The following is a 13,014-nucleotide window of genomic DNA, read 5'->3' on the forward strand; positions in this document are numbered from 1 at the left end:
ACTGTGGGAGTTAAGCCTCTGCATCCCCATCTTCATAATGGATCTGAAATAGTTGATTGAAAAACATCTTAAGCCCCTGGATCACCTAATAGCTTTTGGCAATTTCCCCATTTCCACAGCAAACCTGTGCCAATTTGAATTAAGATAAATTCCATCACACAGTCATTTTTGTTTCACTGTACAATTCCATTTATGGCTGTGAAAGAATATTCAAGAAAAAGAAAAAAAAGGGTTGCACTGTCATGTGATAACCACCCAAAAAATGTTCCTTGAAGATACAGTCGAATACAAGTAAGAAAGAAGAAAAGTCCTGTTTTAAAAAACAGTTCCACTAGAAACACATATTGCAAGGAACTATCCCTAGGGGGTTTGTGCCAGCACTCCTGTAAGAGCTTCACCCTCTGGCTTGCTGGGTATCATCTCCCACATTCTGTTTTCTGCTGTGTTTTTACACAGTCTTTGCAAGGTTACATCCTTGCAGTGGCTGTATTCAGCTTGGCTTTTGAAGAGAACAGTATCAGTAAAATAATTTCACAAAGAAATATGACTTTGGGACAAAAAGTAGACTTTGGGATTAAAAAATTATGTTTACCTTTAGAGGTGGTGAAAAACAGTTTTTTGGGATAGAGAGAAACATGTGATAACTTTAATTGTCTTTGAATCAGAGTTTTGCATTCATTTATTCTGTCAAGGATGAGAAACAAATTCACCTCTTCAACTTCCCAACCATGCAGTAACTCTCTTCCCACTCACAGTGGACGACAGGTTGATTTTCCCCATATGTTTCTTTTCTGTGCTTTATGCTCTCACTCATTACTCAGAGTGACCATCTATTGGAAATGTGCTGACTGCTCACCTATTAACAACTCAATTCCAGAAGCCCATTTCTATGTGAAAAATAAAAATGGGAGTAGCCCCTTCAGTCTTAAAGATCTCCTAGATTTTTTGCCAAAAATCCATCAACAGAGGAAGATGAGAGTAGTGACATCACTTACTAAAAAACACTGGAATAAAATTTCTGACAATATGGAACTACAGAGCTGCTACAGTCATCCCAAAGGCCCAAGCCCTACCATGCGTGATACAGGGAAATCTTCTGCCAGCTTGCATAGTTAATTTAGTAAAAATAAGGACTAAGGGTTTGATCCAGAGATCTGCTTCAGTCAACAGGGTCTTTTCCAATTATTTCAGTGGGCTTTGGACCCTATCCTAAGACAGCATGACCACCAAGAACAGCTGGGCAGGTGTGACTGTTATCCTTGGCCAAGGGAGTTATTTCCAGAGGCATCACTCACTGTGGCATGATGGATGGAACAGGGGAATGAGAAAGTCATTTTGGCCACCCTTTGGCAAAGTTTTCAGGCAGTTTTTTGAAGCTGTGTCCACCCATCACTGCAGAACAATTCCTGTAGGCTTGTGCTTCCTTTCCTAGCAATCAGTAGGATGTAGGATGGTTGAGTGGGTGAGTGAAACAGCCTTTCATGTCTGAAAATGTGAGTTCACATCCTGTTGCAGGTCTCGTGACAGCAGTACCGGGTTCTCTGCCCAGTTCATAGTTCATTTATTCACATCATCAGCACCAGATGCTGTCTCAGATATGTGACATCTCCCACTGGGGACAATAAGATATTGGCTTTTATATCAAATGTCACAGGAGTAGGTTGGCAGAGTTGTTTCATGTGAACTACAAGAGAATCTGGCTTCATAAAAGTTCTCACAACACTATCACTGTGCTCTCTCAGCACCTTCAGCTTTTGCTATAGGGTAGGATTCATCTCACCTGATCTAGATTTTAATCTTGGCTGCATGTGAACTGCACAGAAGAGCAGCTTCTCTTCTCACAGAAGGCTATCTTTCTGTTTCTGATAGAGAATTCTAAACAAGCAGCTCAGATTTGATGCTCTTCTTCTAGATAGCTGAAATTAATCACATGATATCAGTTCCTAACGCTAGGTAAGAATTTTGCAAGAAGCTTGTTCACCATATAATCTATTCTTCAGAGGTTGCTTAGGCCTTTGCTGCCATTAAATAATAACTTCATTAAAATATATGTGTCAGAAATGAAGGATAAAACAAAACAAGACAACCACTCAAAACAAAAAAGAAACAAACAAAAACCCCCAAACCAAACAGAAACAGAGTTGGAACTGCTAAGGGCATCTCTATTGAACTGCTGTATTATATGGGCACATAATGGGCACATAAAATGGGCACACAATAATATACAGGCACACTCTATGGGCACAAACCTCTTGAAAAATCAGTAGTTACTTAAATTCATTGAAATGCCTTCTGTGTGAGCTCAGTTTGACAGTAATCACTCTGAACTAAGTCCTGATCCCACGTGATCTACAAAGATGCCTTCTCTTCCCTCACCTGTTATTTGTATCTGAATGTGGTCACACAGTGGTAAGTTAAGGCTAATCTTTCTTAAATAAAAGCAAATACACACTAAATTAACACCACCACACATATGTAAGCTTTTCTCCTTTTTTTTACTTGTCTTATTAAATTTGCAGCTTAGCAGAGTGCTGGATGTGTGGATCTCACACAATGCTGAGACATACAGTGTGACTGTGTTAACATTATGTGGGAAACGTGGCCAAGTTTTGCAAAAGCTGGTGCCAAAAGCTGGGCTCCTAAATAAACCTCCAATTTGCCAAACTGGATAGTGCTTCACACCATCTAGTGAACGCAGTAAGAGCTGCTGGATCTAACACCTATTAAAATGGTGGCAATTATTTGGGAATCAAGCTGTAAGGTATATGAACACATATCCTTTTCATTAATGATGCATCTGAAGTTCAGCAGTGCTGGTGTCTACTGACAAACTAAAAAGAGAATGTTGTTCCCTGGGAACTTCAAAAGGGTTTCTATTACAAGTGTGTTGAAAATCCCAGTTTAAAAGCATCTTGTCACATGTATCCTGAGACCCATTTAACACTGAGACTCAAGCAGCTACAGGGTAGATTGATTATACTGAGTGAAGTAGGCATCTGCTTGCTTTTATAATGTCCAGGCTGGGAATTTTTATGGATTTCACGAGGACAACTGAGAACCATGCCAGCAAGTCACTCTTGTGAGTACTGGAAGTACCCAGTATGAAACATGAAAGAGTGAAGTATTTCTTAAACTTCTCCCATAGCAGGGAATTAGATGTCTTAGTCTGGGCTTCCCTCCTTGAGCAGGTGCGCCTTGTTCTGGGAACTCCTGGCTCCTTCATGTTGAAGGTGTTTTACTTTTCATAGGTTTATTACCTCTCATCTTAGCTAAAACTAGGAACTAATAAGTTAAGTCTTCCAGGCTCTGTATAAGTTGTCCTATCACTGATTCATCAAGCAAATGGCAGATAAAATAGAGGAACTACCTTCATCCTCTCACTTCTGTGTTAAATGGGGACCTGCAACACAGCCAATGCACTGAAGATGGAACTTGGGTTCCTGAGAGGCCTAAATACCATGTGGCTTCTTTTCTGATCAGAACTGCACAATCCATTCTGTATTTGTCTATAATGTCTACAAGATCCCTTAATGCTCTCTACAAGATGAGTGCTGGGAGGACTGAACACTCGTGGGGAGACTTTCACAGTAACCTTGAAGCTACTCAGTGAGTCTGGAGGAAGGCTGGGCTGAGGGGAACAGATCAGGTTTGTAGGAGAAAAATAAACAGTGCCAATTTTAAATGGAATCAAACTCACTCTTCCCTTGTAATAAAAAGCACAAACAAAGCAAACAAAAATTTTAAGTCCCCTATTATTTTTTTAATGGTTGTATCCCATTGTTTGTGCAAGATTTGTTCTTGTGTTTTTCTTGAGCAGTTTATATTGCTTTTCCATTTAACACACCTGTGCTCTTGATAGAAAAAGCTGAGAAAATTGAGCATTAATCTGAGGCTAGCTGAGCTGAGACCAGCTGGATGACTGAACTTGACTTTGCAGGTGGCACTTTGCAATTCTCTGCTGACCTCTAACATGAGGAAAGGTGACAAGGTTTGCAACATTGCAAAAGGCTGTTACAAGCTGGAAGGTGATTCATGTTGTGGAAAACAGGTTGGTAAGTAACAGGAGGTGTAGGAGGCTTTCTGAGGAAAATAAAACTATGAAGTGAAACATTTCACTTAATTAAGCTGCCCCATTTTACAGTAGGGAGATCAAAGGAGGGAGGAATTGGAGAAGCAAAGAATGATGTCTGTCCCATAAAAGATAGGTGCAAGGGGAAGATAAGCCTAAAAAAATAACAAGGGCAACCTTAAATGTCTTATGAACGAGCTTATTAAAGCAGCAAAACTAACCAGAAGGGAGGACAGGGGAGGCTTTTGGCAGGCAGTGTTTCTGTGTGGCACAGCCAAGTCCCAATGGACACCGCATCTTGATCAGCCTGCACATGGGACTACCAGGAGAAATAAAGGAAGGGGTTTCACTGAAGGAAGGGAGAGAAAGTACTGAGAGAAAAGAAGATGAAGAAGGATGAAGTTGAGTCAGGAGGGGTTTAGATTGGATATCAGGAAAAGGTTATTCACCCAGAGGGTGGTTGGGCACTGGAACAGGCTCCCCAAAGAGGTCACAGCACCAGCCTGACAGAGCTCTGGAAGCATTTGGACAATGTTCTCATGTACATCCCGTGACTCCTGGGGGTCCTGCATGGGGCCAGGAGTTGAACTCCATGATACAAATGGGTCTCTTCCAACTCAGTGGATTCTATGATTCTAAAATTACATGATTACAAGAAAATCTGAGGGGTTGTAAGGGAACTCATTTAATAAAAAGAAAACACAAAGAATTCAAGAGGCCAGGACCATATTCAGATCTGGAGTATAAAGAGGTGAGACATTAAACTCCTCAAATGGACAAGAGCAATGTGTTGGGCTGGTGCTTCTTCCTGCAGCTAAGTGACACAGACTGCCAGGTTCTTACTTTGCTCATTCAGATGTTTGTTTTGATCTCTTGACAAATCAGATCAGTAAGATATCTAAACCCATCAAAACACTTGCTGTTGTCCTGGCTAGCATTTAACAGTCCTGCATTCTGCAGTAAATCAGAATGAGTGTTAATCTACATCTTTAAATACTGATATTTCTCTAAAAATCGGACCTTAACAACATTTACTCACTGATAAGTGAAATGAGTATTACTCCTGTGTACCCCATCAGAATTTCCAAATGGGCACTATGAGTTGCTGTGATACTGCAATTGCTATAGCTCAATAAATAAACTAGAAAAGTTTTCTTCCTCCTAATTCACTGAAAATCTTGTTCAAATGCACTCTGTGATTTTTGGACGGCATTATAAAAACTCTGCTTCAGAATACAGAACACATTTTAACGGAAATTCTCCATGGTTTCTTTATTAATGGACAATTTCCTGAGAGAAACCCAAAAAGACTGGAATAAAACTGGATTTGTTATCTGGGGACAGCTGCAGATATACAAGTCCAATTTTTTAAACAGCTAAAGCAGATAGGGCAAAAGCTCTCTTGGTTTTCAACTCATCCTTTGTGTCAGGGCTGCCTGCTTCATGGTTTTCTTTCTGTCTCTTTTTATTTTCACCTTCCAAATGGAAACAGATTTGAAGCCTTGCTCTGTTTAATTCCCATTATTTGCACTTGCACTTTTATACCACTGAGAGAAGTTAAAGAGCTGTGTGTTCTGCAGTGTCAGTGGTGTGGAGTGTGCCAGAGGTCCCCTGCCACGGTGCCCAGGGGTGTTTTGATGACAGCAGAGGGCTGGCAGAGCCTGCCACAGCTCAGGGACGTGAGCAGAGAGGGGCTGCTGCTGCCTGAACCCACTCAGCATTGCGAAGGCATGATATCATGGTCATGTTGGGAGTTTATCTCACACACAGATTGCCACAGGAAGCATTTTGTCAAAATTTCAAAATCAAAGTAGTCACAGTCTCTATAGTGAGCAGCTTTATTTACTTAGGAGATAAAGGCAGCAGAGCAGAAAGTTAAATTAGGGTATGCAGTCTCCTGCTTCTGTATAAATGCTGAAAGGAAGTCAATGCGTTTCTCAAAGCCAACCACCAAAAGAAATGCATTTCCTAGAATAGCCATTTTTAGACTTGCCTGTAACTTAAAGTATAGGAAATATAGAATCAGAGCAGTATTAGCTATACCAACTATAGGCAACACTTACAAGGGGCTTAAATTTCAAACATGTTCTAGCAACTTAAAAAAGGGCAGATTATCCCTCTGGCTTTGTTTCTGGGCATTCCTGAACCACCTCATAGCTGACAAAAAATGACAAAATTAAGGCAGAGTATGTCAGTGGTCTTCAAGGTTGATGCTGCTTCTTTTCCTTGCCTTTTAGCACAGCACTGCTTGTCCAGATCCCACCCTAAATCCATTCATATCCAAGTTTGGCATAGCCCATCACAAGCCAAGACCATGGCATGAATCTACTTATTTGGATACCCTACATCGAACTACTGAGCCTGAAGTATTTTGCAATCCAGCTCACTAAGGGAACAGATAAAAAGTTATGCAGCAATACATTTACCTAATCTATATAGTAAATATGATAGATATCTTTCTTCTGACAGCTTTCCTCAGTAAATCCACTTCCTTTCTCACTCCTTGGTCAGACAAACTCCTACAGGAATTCACTGACTATGAAGGTTTGGAGGACTTTTAAGATACTGTTTTCTTACAGCTGTTATCAGGTGCTTAAAGGAAACACTTGGAGAGCTAAGGGCTGGCTTACAGAAAATATTTATCTTTAAACTTTCCAACTTCTACAAAACTTGCAACCATGGATATTCAAATCAGTGATAAAGATCAGCACTGACATGCTTCAGCATGGCATGTTTCCTTCCTTGAGAATCCCAGCTCAACCATGTGATGGCTAATACACTCAAAAATGCAATGAGCTTATGACCCGTCTATCTGTGCAAAGTGTTCATCCTTATGGGGCACTCTGAGTTTTTCAAGAGAGTTATTTTAATCTCTTTAGATGCCATGGGACCAGCTATTGTTCTCCTTGGCACCATTTTTGTAGCTAAAATTAAATTAATCTGATCTTCTTAACCAGCCGTGGAAGTTGCACACACACAAAAAAATTAAATTTAATCTTCTTTTTGGGGGCACTGTGTATTTCACATGACAGAGAGATGCGTAAGCTGGCAATGCCTAAGTTGTCCAAATAAGTTGAGATTTGGTCCATCAGGGCAGATCATGGGCAGGCCAAATTATGAGCTGTCCTGGTCTTTGGAGGGAGAGAGCTGGTCTGAGGCTCATCCTCAGCTGAAAGAAGGGAATCAGCACCTGGGGCCTGACCTGCCGAGCGCTGGGACCACCACGTGCAGCAAACAGCATCAGCTTGGACCATTCAGTTCAGCCCAGTGGGAGGATGAAGAAGGAAACACAGAGACACAATGAAATGTGTGAAAAGATCAACTAAATTAACTAGATAATGTGGCTCACATCAGTGCTGAGGTCAGAGAAATAGTGCAGAAATGGCACATGGCTTCTAGGCCACGTCCAACATTGACAGCTCACGGCTGGCTGCCTAATACTTGTTCACTGAATACCTGACCAAGAGGATGAAGATAAAATTGTTGCTCTTTCACAATTTTATGTACAAAGAGTTGCCTAAACTTGTGATGATGTTTTTAAAGTTAAGGCGTTTTTTGAAAATGCCATTTCTTCCTCATCTGTCATGCTGGCCTGTGCTTTCTGAAATTTAATACTGTGACAGAAGTGGGAAAAGAAAACTTTAATGAGTTTTTCAGTATTCTTCCTTGCTTTTAACTGTTACAACTGAGAGACTGGGGTTAGAAGTATTTCCAGATATGAAATTTTTCTTTTCTTCCTGTCACTTACTTTTTATCACATAAGATGTCCAGCAGTTAGCTCCTTATTTTACTTCAAAACACAGCACATGCACAAACACACGCAACAGAACCAATGACAGTATCTCAATGATTTTAACAGACATGAAGATATGAGAAGTACGAATAAAAATGCTGTGATAACTATATAAAGAAATGCCTTTGGCTTTTTATGAAGCATTGACGCCTCAGAGGTGATCCCAACAGACAGAAATATAGCTGTACAGTGGGAGACCACAATATGAGAGACAATCAGGAAACAGTCTGGACACAATGTTATCTCAGAGACATGGAAAAATGTATATTTATATACTCACAGTGTAGGTAGAAGTCTGAGCTATCAACAGAAGGGGAAGAGTTGAGAGGATAATTTGAAACATCCTGAGTGGAAAATATAAATTACCAGCCTAGGGAGGGGTGAGAAGCACGATTGCTTTTGAGCAGAACCAGAGGTGTGTAATGAAGGAGAGACTCACTGTGCCAGGCCTGGGGTACGGGATGCGTCCCTCGTACTGCACCCAGCGGTGATCCGCGCTCTCCTTGTGCGCGTAGGGGCCATTGAACACGGCCCTGATCTCGGCCATGCTGTACACACACACTGCAGAGCCCTTGAACACCGAGCTGCGAGATGGAGAAGGATGAAACTGAGTCAGGACAGGTTTAGGTTGGGTGTCAGGAAAAGGTTTTTCACCCAGAGGATGGTTGGGCACTGGGACAGGCTCCCCAGAGAAGAGGTCACAGCCTGACAGAGCTCTGGAAGCATTTGGACAATGTTCTCATGTACATCCCGTGACTCCTGGGGGTCCTGCACAGGGCCAGGAGTTGAACTCCATGATCCAAATGGGTCTCTTCCAGCTCAGGGGATTCTATGATTCTAAGATTCCATGATTACAGGAGAATCTGAGGGGTTGTGAGGGAACTCATTCAACGTGGGCAGGCTGCAAACAGCCCCGGTGCCTCAGCCAGGGAGCCCCTGACGGGGCTGGGATCAGTCCCACACCTGATGTGCTGCTGAGCATCAATGAGCACAGGTCTGCTAACTACAGATATTTAATGTCACTTTTGTTGATGCCTAGGGAGGCTACCTGGAACAGAGGCTAGACAGCGTTAAAGGAATAAAGTAGGTATTTATTAAAAGGCCTTTAAAGGATACACCTTGGGCAACGCAAGAGCCCAGCTGGGGCTCTACCCAAGATGGACCAGTCACAAGTTTTCACACTTTTATAAGTTTTGGTCCATTTACATATTGGGGTTAATTGTCCCATTACAGGTTCAGCTTATGAAGTCCCATCCCCACAGATTGCTCTCCTCAATTCCCTGCTATTTATACTTTTTGGGCCTGAAGCTGCAACGCTGTTCTTGGGCTGGAAAATTATTCTTTTGTATAACTAAACTGTGAAGAGAACTTTCTAACACTTTATATGAAGTTCAGAGTTATACATTAAAGCAGTACAGAATCTGGAAAACATGAAAGCTAGAACTTAAGGCATCTTTGTTACAGTTTTAAGCTTCGCTCGGTTGAAACCTGGTTTGATCTTTGGGACTATTTGAGTGTCATTTTTCTAGTGGCTGACAGTCTCCAGCTATCATTTACTAGCTTTATTTTTACTAGCTATTTTAATTAGAATTTTATCCAGTGAAGGACATTAATTTACATTGTGTTCACATCTAGAAGCCCATACATTAGTGATATAAGTGAGGTCCCTGAGAATTAAATGTTGCATTGGAAAGACCAAAAAAGAACAAGATATAAAAATAAACACTTATTGAATTTTCATGCATTTTCCCTTTTTAAAATGTATTTGTCTAAAAAAATCTAAAACACTTCAGTTTTCCAAAGAACACCATGCGAATTTGCTGAGTAGCATGTACTTTAGTTGCTTCACAAACCATTTCATTTATTGTGCAATATTTACTTCAGTTTTAGAGTATTTTCTGTGGTTCCAGAGAGCTACTGTGGTAACTGCTTCTGAATTAAGGAGTGTCTTGGCAATTCCTCATTGTACTCATACTCGTCAGCATTTGGCCAGTCATTATTTACACTAAATTCAAAGGTTCTGGAGACAAAAGAAAGAATTTTTAATTTTCTTTCTGACTTTTTCGAGAGAGCACCTCACTATTGATCTGAAAGGTCATTAATTAATTAGTGCAATAAAGTTGGGTTATCCTTTCATTAACTCTGAACTATAAAATCACTTAACTATCAGTTTAGAGAGTAATTTTGATACTAAGAAATAGCAGATGTCAAAGTGTTGCTTACAGAAATGAGGCTTCACAGCAATAATTTGCCTAAAATTGTAACTATTGGTTCCTCAATAAATATGAGGATAAATATTTACAAATTCACTGGATGAAGCTCAAATAATCTAGTTTGCTTTTGATTGTTACATTTACATTAATTTTTACAATCACTCTCAAAAGTTAGGCACACAAAGGTTTACGGATATAATTTATTATTTCCAGTTCTGAAAAATATTGGCCTCCGTGACTACAGCCCTGACATTGGACACCTAATTCCAGTAGTCCCTAACTGCTCTCAGAAATCAGGATCTAGTCTAGAAGACCTGAGAATATACAAAAGTATAAAAGTTCTGAGTAAGATCTTCATCATTTGTTTCCAGAGGTAAACATGATCCCAACACACACCTTGTTGTAGTGAAGACTCCATACACAAGAGGGTTCCTCTCATCTCTTGTAGAAAGTAAGAATATATCTTCTGCAATGAGAAAAATATATTTGGAGATTTTAATTTTTTTAGTTAAACATCCATTGACTATTTCTACATTAACCACCTGTAACTAGGAAATTCGTAAAAACATAACCAGCTTTTATTTTTGTTGGAATTTTAGTTTCTGCCATGTGAATTTGCAGCAATATTCTGAAATGTGTTCATTTGCAGATAGTGTGGGTTTTATACCAAATCAGATTTTTATTTTCCAGTTTTTGAAGGGAAAGGGAAAAACACTGTAATTCTGATCAGATCAATATTAGTTATAATCAGGGACTTCTGATCAAAGTCAGAGGTATTACTAGCCCTGTTTGGAAGAAGATTCAAATCAAAACAAGACACTTCTATAAACCAGAGAGGAAAAAAATACAACAAAAGCAGGTATTACTAACGTCAAAATAAACCAGTAAACATAAATCAACTTACGCAGCTCATCGAAATGTGTGTCTGTCCCTTCAGGACCAGGTATGGAACACACAAGCCTGGCTTTCAGAAAAGTTGTCCACTTGTTTATTAGGCTTCTTTGGCCTCCCATATCATTCTAACAAAAATAAAATTAAATTCTTGAATATTACAAAAGTAAGGGCTTTAACACATGACAGCACAGTATGGACTGGCATCTTCTGTCTGATTCCACGGTTGGCTCTAACCACAACAACATAAATTTTTTTTTTTCATTTTCTTTTTCCTAAAAGAGTGCAGGAGAGCCTTTTTCTAAGTAGTTTCTGTAGTTACTTATCAGCTCAGAGAGGGCAATTTAAATTTTCAAATTATACCCAAAACTGATTGCAAAGTTCCTTCACCAGCTTTTTAACTGGAATATCCATATCCCATGATTTCTGGCTCACTGTGAGGCTATTTTTTATAATTACTTGTTCTTCAAAATTCTTTACAAACCAAATAACAGGACAGAATATTTTGGATAGATTTTGAAAAAAAAAAAAGGTAAACTATATTCATCAGGACCTTACAATGCAAATACTGCACTGTTTTTTTTGTGTACACAGCACAGAGAAAAATGCATTCTAGGTAAAACCAAAGTCATAGTATTCTAATAATCATTGTTACAGAAATATCAATCTGTCCTCCTGCAACAGGGATTTTTTTTCATTTATTTTACTATGGGTTTCCAAAACATAAGCATGCTTGCCCAAATTTCCTTTAGCCACTGGAGAAAGAAAAAATCTATAAAGGGTCACATGAAATTTGAATTACCTTTCTGAAGGCTAAGTGACCTTCTACTGACTTGGATCAGCAGAAATTTATGGATAGTAGATTTTAGAAGACTTAAATTTTAAGAAGCCAAACTAGGAGTTTGCTCATGTACTTCTTCCATGGACTACATGAAGGACCCTGCTGGTTCCAAACAGCAGAACTATTTAGCTTCTGCAAAGCTATTTGGCCCCCAGAACTCTTTATCCTAAAAATGGTAAGGGCAATGATATACCAGCAGGAAGCAAGAATTGAAACACTTAAAAGGAATGTTATCACCAGCAATAGCCTCCCAGCTGCAGGTTCTGAATAACCCCAGGAAGGTACCTCCTCCCCTCAGTTACAAACTCTGAAGCTTAGGGGATCTGTGCTATAAGTTTAAGGACCACGAATTTAGCCATAAATATTTGGCCCCTTCAGATTCATTAGGAGAAATCACTTTTTTGTTAATTCACTTTGCAATCTGAAGGCACAGAACCAGCCAGAGTAGGAAACACTGAGGGGTAGGAATTACATGTCATCACCATAGATTGTATTTGGCCCTTCAGGGCTGTGTCATACATCCTACAGGCATTCAGAAAGATGGTTCTGAGTGCTGAAATCACTTCACAAGGAGTAACACTTCTCTGGTAATGCACTCTAACTGCTTTTCCTTTTCATGTACCTGCTACTTTCAAACAGATTAGCTCAGTTGGAAATGATTCCTGTTAATATATGGCCTTTGGAACTCCTGCTCTTACAAGAATTGCTGCCTCCTCTCTTGATTTCCTGAGGTTCTGCCAAGCCTGAAGCTTTGCATCTAGCCAACAGATTTATTACAAAGGTGTCAAAATTAGCAGCCTGAAGCAAATAGCAAAAAAACCCTCTGCATGTGTGTGTTCTGTTCAAAGGCAGAGCAAACAGACTTTGTGGTGCAGCTGAAACCAAACAACTACAAAGATGCAACAAAGAATGTTAAAACGCAGGGAGTGTTAAGATTTTCCTTCCTCTGGCAATTCAGATTAGCTAAGCAAATTTCACATTGCAGGGCTACCACTTTGATTTCTGGTGGATGCAGTGTAGCACCACAGGAGATGAGATGTCTCTAACTACCTGACTAAAATCTGAGAACAGGAAGAAAGCGTGGAGCAAGTGATGGGGCTGGAATAGAAGAAGGACCCTTGTCTAGTTCCTACTCCTACACTGCAGCATTCAGCTTCTGCAAGACATGGGAAGATATGTACTTGTGTTTTACCAACCTTAACTTGTG

At 40.0% G+C, this 13,014-nt stretch overlaps 1 protein-coding gene across 3 annotated transcripts in view; it reads right to left on the reverse strand.

The window, feature by feature from the left end:
* The window catches only part of SEMA3D (semaphorin 3D), a 141,303-nt gene that overhangs the window by 29,095 nt on the left and 99,194 nt on the right, over positions 1 to 13,014 (reverse strand). For all 3 annotated transcript variants that reach the window (XM_054630795.2, XM_054630793.2, XM_077179196.1), the window contains 3 exons: positions 10,980 to 11,094; positions 10,472 to 10,541; positions 8,302 to 8,446 (listed from right to left, as the gene is read on the reverse strand). In XM_054630795.2, coding sequence (XP_054486770.1) covers positions 8,302 to 8,446; positions 10,472 to 10,541; positions 10,980 to 11,094 — 330 coding nt within the window. The remainder of the gene's footprint in view (positions 1 to 8,301; positions 8,447 to 10,471; positions 10,542 to 10,979; positions 11,095 to 13,014) is intronic.

The sequence above is a fragment of the Agelaius phoeniceus genome, chromosome 5 (genome assembly GCF_051311805.1).
Source record: "Agelaius phoeniceus isolate bAgePho1 chromosome 5, bAgePho1.hap1, whole genome shotgun sequence".
NCBI lineage: Eukaryota > Metazoa > Chordata > Aves > Passeriformes > Icteridae > Agelaius > Agelaius phoeniceus.